Raw genomic sequence first — 9,010 nt, 5'->3', positions numbered from 1 at the left:
GACACGGTCGTGTGTCTCAACCGTGTGAGGGACACGGCTTGGAGACACGGGCATGTGATCCTGTTTCTTGGGAAATTTTCTTAAGTTTTCCCGAATCTTTTCAGAGCTCTCAGTTTAGTCTCAAATTAATCCCGATGTATGTTTTGGGCTTCGTAGACCCAATTAAGGGACGACATGCATGTGTTTGAAAAGTTTGAATTAAAAGAAATTTTATGGCCCGATTTTTCATGTATGTGTATGTTTAGGTCTGAAAATGCCTCGTACCTTGTCCCGACATCGGATAAGGGTAAGGGGTGTTACATTCCATCTCCTCTTGCATAGCAAACATCCACTTTTCTAAGTCTTCACAACTAACCGCCTCAGAATAATTAGATGACTCTTGGTTAGTATCTATATCTTCAGCCACATTTAAAGCATAAGCAGCTAGATCAGCCTCGACATACTTCTTTGGAGGTTTAATTTCTCTTTTAGTTCTGTTTTTGGCGACAGAGTATTATGGTGAAGAAGCAATTCTATTTTGAATTTGTCGACTCTGTTGTAGATTCTGGATTAATATGATGCTCCACCTGATTTTGATTTTCTTTATTGGAAGAGGCTTTAAGAGATAAGTTAGATAGCATAGCAGTTTCATCAAAAACAACATCTCTGCTAATCACAACTTTTGTATTTTCAAGACACCATAACTTATACCCTTTTACACTAGCTTTATAACCAAGAAAAACACATTTAATGGATCTCGGTTCCAATTTTCCATTATCAACATGAGCATACGCAGGACACCCAAAGATCTTTAAATAAGAATAGTTAGCAGGATTACCAGACCATACCTCTTGTGAAGTCTTTTTCTTAATGGCAATAAATGGAGATCGGTTGATCAACAAACATACAGTAGAATCTGCTTCGGCCCAAAATGACCTTGGTAAGTTGGCATTTGACAACATACATCGAACCTTCTCCATGATCATTCTGTTCATTCATTCTACAACGCTATTTTTCTATGGAGTATGACAAACTATCAAGTGTCTCATGATCCCTTCTAACTTGCACAGTTTATTAAACTTATCAAAATAAAACTCTAAGCCATTATCTGTGCAGAGGTATTTTATTTGTTTTCTTGTCTGTTTTTCAATCACAGTTTTCCAAGACTTAAATGCAGAAAACATATCGTTTTTCTACTTCAACAAGAACGCCCAAACTTTTCTGGAAAAATCATCAATAAAAGTTAAGCATATAATTAGCTTCACCTCTTGAAGGCACTCTGGATGGGCCCCATAGATCAGAATGAATATACTCCAACGTTCTCTTCGTGTTATGGATTCCTCTGATGAATCAAATTCTCTTTTTCTTCCTAAAAATGCAGTGCTCACAGAACTTTAGTTTGCAAATCCCTTGCCTATCAAGAAGTCCTCTTTTGCTAAATTTTTTCATGTCATTCTCACTCATATGCCCTAAGCACATATGCCAAATTTTAGTAATATCATCATCTGACAAGGAAGAGGAAGCAACAGCTGCATACCAGTAACAGTAGAACCCTGCAAAACATATAACTTGGCAATCTTTCTCTGCCCTTTCATCACAATGAGGGAACTTTTAAAAATCTTCAAAACCCTATTTCAGCTGTGTACCTGTACCTTTTTGAATCAAAAGTACTCAACAAAATTAATTTTCTCTTCAATTCTGGAACATGTCACACGTCACTAAGTGTTCTGACAACTCTGTCAAAAATCTTAACTTTAATCATTCCAACACCTGCAATTTTACATGAAGCATTATTTCCCATCAAAACAACACCTTTAAACACTGTTTCATAAGTTGTAAACCAATCCCGATTGAGACTCATGTGGAATGTGCAGCCTGAATCAAGGATCCACTCCTTGCTCACTTTAGAATTGTTGATAGAAGCGACTAGAAGTTCACCATCGTTGTAGTCTTCTACAATATCAACTTTACCGAATTTTTCTAGTTGTTTTCCCTTTTGATTCACAACCTCCCTTTTGATTTTATTCTGAAGCTTAATGTTTCCTTTTTTCTTAAAAAAGTTACAAGTTTTACCTCTGTTTGAAGACTTTGATCTAATTTTAGATTGACCGCAAGGATTTCGTTCTTGTGTCCTTCTACGATCATCATCAACATTTCGATCTTGTCTCCCACGAACAATGAGACCCTCTCCCTGAGAGTCGAGTTTAACCACAAGATGCTTCATCTTATCATACGAGGTCAAAGAATCATAAACCTTATCAACTGTGAAAGACTCGCGACTATATAAAATCGTGTCTCTAAAGGTTGAATAAGACAGGGGCAACGAACAAAGTAGAATCCACCCTAGATCTTTTTTATCATACTGAACCTCCAAGGCCTCTAAGTTTGAGAGAATTTCTTTAAACACTGTTAAGTGTTCGTGCACAGATGCACCTTCTTCCAAACAATGAGCATAAAGACGCTGTTTCATATGCAACTTGCTGGTCAGAGTTTTCGACATACTTATTTGTTCTAGCCTCTTCCATAATGCAGCGACAGTCTTCTCCTTCATCACATCCTGCAAAATTTTGTTAAACAAATACAAATGTAATTCTGTTAATGCATTTCGATCATTATGCTTTTTCTCTTCCTCCATCAATGTCGAAGGCATCTTATCTACCCATAGCAGGGCTTCCTTTAAGTCCATCTGTGCAAGAATTGCCTGCATCTTTATCTGCCACAACGCGAATCTGGTGTTGCGATCCAACAACTAAATTTCATACTTCAAAGATGCTATTACCGAGATTAAGATGAACAACCCAGAAGCTCTTATACCAATTTGAAAAAAATAGAATGTCGGTAATAACAATATATCGCAAAGAAAAAAGAAATAAAAATAAAGAACACACAAATCTTTACGTGGAAACCCTTTCGGGAAAAAAACCACGGGTAGAGGAAAAAAAATTTCATTATGTCGAATTCAAATAATTACAAGAGGAGTAAATTATGTCTATTTATAGGCTTATAAAATCATATTCTAGAGTGTAGTAAGATTAAAACACATTATTCTAATCAATATCAAATAGATGGAGTTTAATAAAGTTTAAAAAACCTTATTCTAAAATAAAATAAAAGAAGTGTAGTTCTATATGAATTTTAATTTTATTTTATTTTACTATTGTATTTTATTTAAATAAGGATTCGGGTCACTTAATTCTAAAATTTGTAAATAATAGTTGTAGACCCAATTTTTAACCTAGGCCCATACATATACAAAAACCAAAAAATAAAACAAAACATTTACAAATAATAAGCCCAAAATAAAACAACCCAAAACTAAGCTAATTTTTCAGCAAAAAAAGAAAGAAAGAAAGAAACAGTTACTGCCTCCCCTCAGCCATTGCCCACGTTCTCTACCCATACTCCATGCCCCTCATTCTCCACAACTTCACAACCTGCATTTGAACAAAAAAACAGTAAGAAATTGTTTTTATTTGGCTATAAAGCCTTTAGATTTTGTGGGGAAAAGGGGTTTTTTTTTCTTTTGGGTTTTTGAGGGAAATTGTACACAAAATACATACCAAATCAATAGAAAGCAACCAAAACATACTTCAAAAGGTGATTTAAGGTCTCGTTTTTTCTTTCGATTTTGTTTCTATTTCTTTTTTTCTCTACTGTATGTGAACAATACGAGAGAGGGAGACTCACCTTCGTACTTGCACTGTGGGGGGGCTTCGTCTGTCATCGGATTTGGGGCTGGAAAGCAGAGAGGAAAGTGAAGGAGTTTAGGCATACTCCAAAGCATTTAGGGTTCTTTAAAAAAGGAATAAAGGGGAATAAAGCTTAAAAATGTTTCTTTTTGAAAAGCAAAAAAAAAAGGTTTTGAAACAGGTTGAATTTCAAATGAAAATGAAACAGAATTGGGGGGTTCAGTAGGCGCGTTTGACTTGGTCCGCGCATTTTACCTTGAATGGGTAATTTGCACGGCCAGTCCTTCCTATTTGCACAATTCTTTTAATTAGCCCCGATTTTTGTTTTATTTATTTTATTAAATCGTCCCCGCAATTTGTACGATGTTTCGATTTGGCCCGCGCCTGGGTGCTGAGCTTGGGGGTCTAGATGATTTGTGCTTTTGGTCCCTGTGCATTTGTGCACATTGCACTCCAATCCCTTTTCTAATTTCAATGATTTGTTTTATTTATGAAGTATACCCTTTATTTTATCTTTTATTTTAATTGAGTTTTTTATTTGTATAATTCATTATTTCTTTAATTTATTTAGCATTCAACTTTTAAAAAATTTATTTAAACATATGTTTTGAATTACTTTATTATTATTATTATTATTATTATTATTATTATTATTATTATTATTATTATTATTATTATTATTATTATTACTTTGTTATTTATTTGTTTCAATTGTAAAGTATAATTTTAAAATTCTATTTTATGTAATATTATTCTAAATTCTTGTATAATATTCAATTAAAATACTTTTATATTTTATTATTGTACATATATAATTATGATGAAATTAGTTTTATTTCATATACATTGTTAATTATATTTTATTTTTATAGTTACTTTTAAATCTATTTAACATATATATATATATATATTTTCAAATCTGTTATGTAAATATTCTCTTTTAAATTTTTATATATATATATCTTTAAATTTATTTATGTATAATTCAGTTCTCTTTAAAGGATCAATGTATATTTTATTAATTTAAAATATTTTAGCATTGTGGTGTATATCATTTGCATTTTTTTTAATATGTTTTTCCCATTTTCATATATACATGTTTAGTTAAATTAACTTGTCTATGTTCTATATTTTTTCCCCCTTACGTAATATATATATTTTAATAATTATTCATATGTTGTTAGTTTTTATATGCATATAAGTTATTTCGAATTTCTGCTTGGGTTATTTCTTTGTATATATTTAATAGTCTTTAAATTGTCTATATCATTGATTCATAATTCTTGTGTTGTCTTGCATATTATGGTGTCTTTAAATTCATTTTTTTTTGTAACTATCAATTGTAAAAAACCTCTAAAACAAAGGCAATGTTTGACATTTTGGAATTTGGAAAATCATGCCCTAACGTGTTGGGCTTCAATTTTCCGCTTGCCCAAAATAGTCAAATGTTCCTTTAAAATTTCATTTATATTTTTCTAAATTTTAAAATAAAGGCAATGTTCTATGTTTGGAAATTCGAGAAATCGTGACCTAACGTGCTGGGTTTCGTTTTTTTCGTTGGGCCAAATAATGGAATGCCCTTTTCGTGGCGTTTTGGAAATCGTAAAGTGATCTAAGCTTTTGAGAGGCTTAAAATATCATGTCCTAACGTGCTGGATGTGGTATTTTATTCGTTCGAAATGAGTGAACCTTAAAATCCAATTCAAATTGTTCATACATTTTTTAAAGGAATCGTATTTTAATTTTTTTCTAAATTTTCGACGATAAGACATTCCATAATCAATTGGTACCAATTTTGGACGTTACGGGGGTGCTAACCCTTCCTTGTACGTAATCGACTCCCGAACCCTTTTTCTCAATTTTCGTAGACCTAAAATTATTATTTTAATAAATCAAGTATTTTTTTAAAATGATCAACCTCAAGGTGATCTGATTACACCTCAAAAAAGGTCTGTGGCGACTCCATAATTCATTTTTAAAGTCGATCCTTATTTTTTCCAAAACTTTAAAAATGGTTTCGACAGCTTGGCGACTCCACTGGGGATAATAAGAGAGTCAAGCCGTAAAATTGATTATTTTCTGTCCTTTTATCGAAAATTTAAAATTTAGATTTTAACATACAATCCTTTTATTGCATTTCATGGATTCTATGGTTTTTGGTTATTTTATTTGTGTTTTACATTTGGAGTTTTGTTTTTATATTCCTTCGCATCATCTTGCATGACCGTTGTAGTCGCACCTTCTTAAGTGGGAGTGAGAAACTATGCCTTCGTGAGGTTTTCACCTCCGCATGGGCTAGTGGACTGCTTTCGGGATACATCTGTACCTATGTCTTCGTGAGGTTTTCACCACCGCATGGCCATAGGGAAATGTATTCCCCTGAACTGAACTCGATCCGCATGAGCCTATAATCGGTGAGGGTTGAGGAATCTGCTGGTTCAGGTACCATTTCCTTAGAACCGAGCCACATATAGTGAACTCTAGGAGCCCGCCCTAGGTAGAGCCATGTTGAACTCTAGTGATTACCCAGTTAGGTGTTTAATTTTTTTCCTATTTGCTTAAATTTTTATTTCTTCGATACTAACTTGTTGTGTTTTGTTATGATTATGTTTTGCTTGTCATTTCATATTAAAGAGGTGTCGATTTCTGTTCGGTTGCTAAATTAGAAAGCTTGTTATGGAGAGCGAATTCCTTGATAAAGTAGAGGATAATGCAGCTATCCGTATGTGGTCAGAGAAGATGCAACTTGAGAAAGGGGATAGCCTAGCTGAGGGGTATACATCGGGGTTGTCGGGCTTCACTCGCATCAACGTGACCCAAAACGAGTTCTAGGAATTGAGGGATATATGGGCTCGTTGGGATGATGAGACCAAGCAGCTATTCTATCAAAGTTATGGTGACTTACCCTACCTGCTTGATATCAAGGTCGACAAGTACTTGTTTCGGGCCATGGCTCAATTTTGGAACCCGGCGTATAGTTGTTTCACCTTCGAAAAGGTGGACTTGGTGCCTACTGTAGAGGAGTATACAGCTTTGCTTCGTTGTCCAAAGGTTCAAGTCGACAAAGTTTATTGCAAGGCTGCTAGTGCCCCAGCTTTTGTAAAGAAGTTAATGAGTATCACTGGGATGAGTGAACAATGGGTTATAGCTCAAATTCAGCAAAAGGGTGATGGTAGGTGCATTCCTTGGGTAAGTTTGAGGGACCTGATCGTGGCACCTCCAGATACAAAGAGGAAAGTTGACGTTTTCACCTTCAGTATCTATGGCTTGGTGATTTTTCCCAAGGCTTTAAGGCATATAGATGAAGTAGTTGCCGATTTCTTTGATCGACTTGACAAAGGAATCACACCGGTGCCAGCAGTTCTTGCTGAGACATTCAGATCCTTGAGTGCATGTCGGAGGGCAAATGAAGGTAGATTTATAGGGTGTACACAGTTATTGTTGGCTTGGTTCCACAGCCATTTTTGGAAAGTGGATAAGGTTTCCTATCGGGTTTTTTCCGAAAGTTACTCCCCGTTAAAGGAGATAGCAGCCATGTCTAGGAGAGATGACATATCAGAGGAAAATTGGATCGCGCTCCTCCAAAATCTTCAGGAAAAGGATGTTGAGTGGGGAGCTCATTGGTTTGTTCCTGATGATATCCTCTATCAGTGTGGGAGTTTTGATTAGGTACCCCTACTTGGAATTTGGGGAGCTGCTGGATATGCCCCTTAACTCTTTTTAAGACAATACAGGTCAAGGCAGTTTATACCGATGACACATGGATTAGCCCAGAGTGAATTTGCGTATAGGGAGAAAAATTATAAGAAGAAGGTTCAAGAGATTTCTGATGTATGGAAACAGACGCGACGGATAAAGAGATTGGCCGTTGGATCAATGACGACTCCTGAATACAATGGGTGGTTGAGTAAAAGAGTTAATGATAATATCCCCGAGCCGAGTTTAGAGGATGTTCGTACAATGGAAGAATATTTGTAAGTAATCCCTTCCGAGCTTGAAATCGTAAAATGGGACTTCGAAGAGAGAAATACAGAGTTAGGGAAAAAGATAGAACAATTAGAGGAAGAAAAAATGCATTTGAGTTTGGATGTCGACGTTCAGAAACTCGAGGTCTAGAAGTTGAGAAAAGGGAAAAGGAAGGTTGAGGAAGACCTGGACAGTCTAAAAACTGATTACAAGAAGCTACGTATATCGATGAGAACTGCCGAGTTAGGGAAGACTTCAGAGCAGTGACGACAAGAAGTTCAAAAGGAAAAGGCTAGAGCTGATCAGTTGGAGAAGAGGTTAAATGATGGTTGAGCACGTGAAAGCGCTTTAAAGAAGCGTTTGGCTGAAGGCCAAGGTGAGAAAGAGAAGTTGGAAGCTCGGGTAGCGAAGCTAGAAAAGGCCCTGCATCAGCACCGTGGTCGTAACTCTGATATTGAATTAAACGCCAGCCTGAATAGAATCGAAGATTTAAAAGGGAAGGTAGAAGAGCTCGAGACTGCACTACAAAATTGTGAGCTTCGAATTGAATTACTTGAGTCGAACAATGAGCAGTGGAAGGAACAGCTCCATCGATCGCAGGACCAAGTCAGAGATAAAGATCACATCATGGGTGAAGCTGTGGCTCAGATTCGAGAAGTGGCTGATTATTTACAGACCTTAGCGGTTCAGGCCGATGTCCTAACTGTGAAGTATGAGTTAGAGTCGGACCAGGGTTGTGAGCTAGCTTACCTTCTTAAGAAAGTTAAAGCTTTGAGCATTAGGGCTAAGCTTTATATGTGATCTATTTTATGTAAAGGATTTTGATTTTTAATAAAGTTTTTTAAATGAAATTGAATCAGAATCGACGTCTCTTTAGTTTTGCATTCATTTCATGCATTTGCATTTCATCGCATCATGTGCATTAAATTTCACAAAAGAATCCTGATTAAAAATTGTATTATAGTTACCCTGAAACATCAATACTACACACAGAAAAAGACCAAAGTTATGGATCAAAGATTGGAAAAGTTGGAACAAATGCAGAAAGAAATGCAGGAACAGATGCAAGCGCAAATGCAAGAGCAATTAGCTAAGATCCAGCAAGATATGAAAGATCAAATGCTAGAATCACAGAGGAGTATGATGAGTGAATTAACTCAACTACTAGTTGAAAAGCCAGAAAAGGGGAAGAGTCCCATGGTTAATGCTGAAGATGATAGCGGGATTCTTACTTACCCTCCGGATTTCACCCCAACAAACACCTCAGTGCTTCCGCAAAAGGTATCTGTCAGTATCAAACCCTAATATCAGACTGGTACTTCGGCACCGCTAAATTTTCCAACGGGCTCATGTTCTAACCCCAAAGACAATCGTGC

At 35.8% G+C, this 9,010-nt stretch overlaps 1 protein-coding gene across 1 annotated transcript; it reads left to right on the top strand.

Moving 5' to 3' along the window:
* The first annotated feature begins 6,344 nt into the window (after window positions 1-6,344).
* On the top strand, window positions 6,345-8,435 carry LOC121205976 (uncharacterized). Its single transcript, XM_041076125.1, has 4 exons — window positions 6,345-6,479; window positions 6,594-7,291; window positions 7,403-7,642; window positions 7,979-8,435. The coding sequence occupies exons 1-4, from the start codon at window positions 6,345-6,347 to the stop codon at window positions 8,433-8,435; spliced, it is 1,530 nt and encodes a 509-aa protein (XP_040932059.1).
* The last annotated feature ends 575 nt before the right edge of the window (window positions 8,436-9,010 follow it).

Source organism: Gossypium hirsutum, chromosome A09 (assembly GCF_007990345.1).
Source record: "Gossypium hirsutum isolate 1008001.06 chromosome A09, Gossypium_hirsutum_v2.1, whole genome shotgun sequence".
NCBI lineage: Eukaryota > Viridiplantae > Streptophyta > Magnoliopsida > Malvales > Malvaceae > Gossypium > Gossypium hirsutum.
Note: the sequence above shows the minus strand (reverse complement) of the source record. Positions and strands in the feature narration are given on the sequence as shown.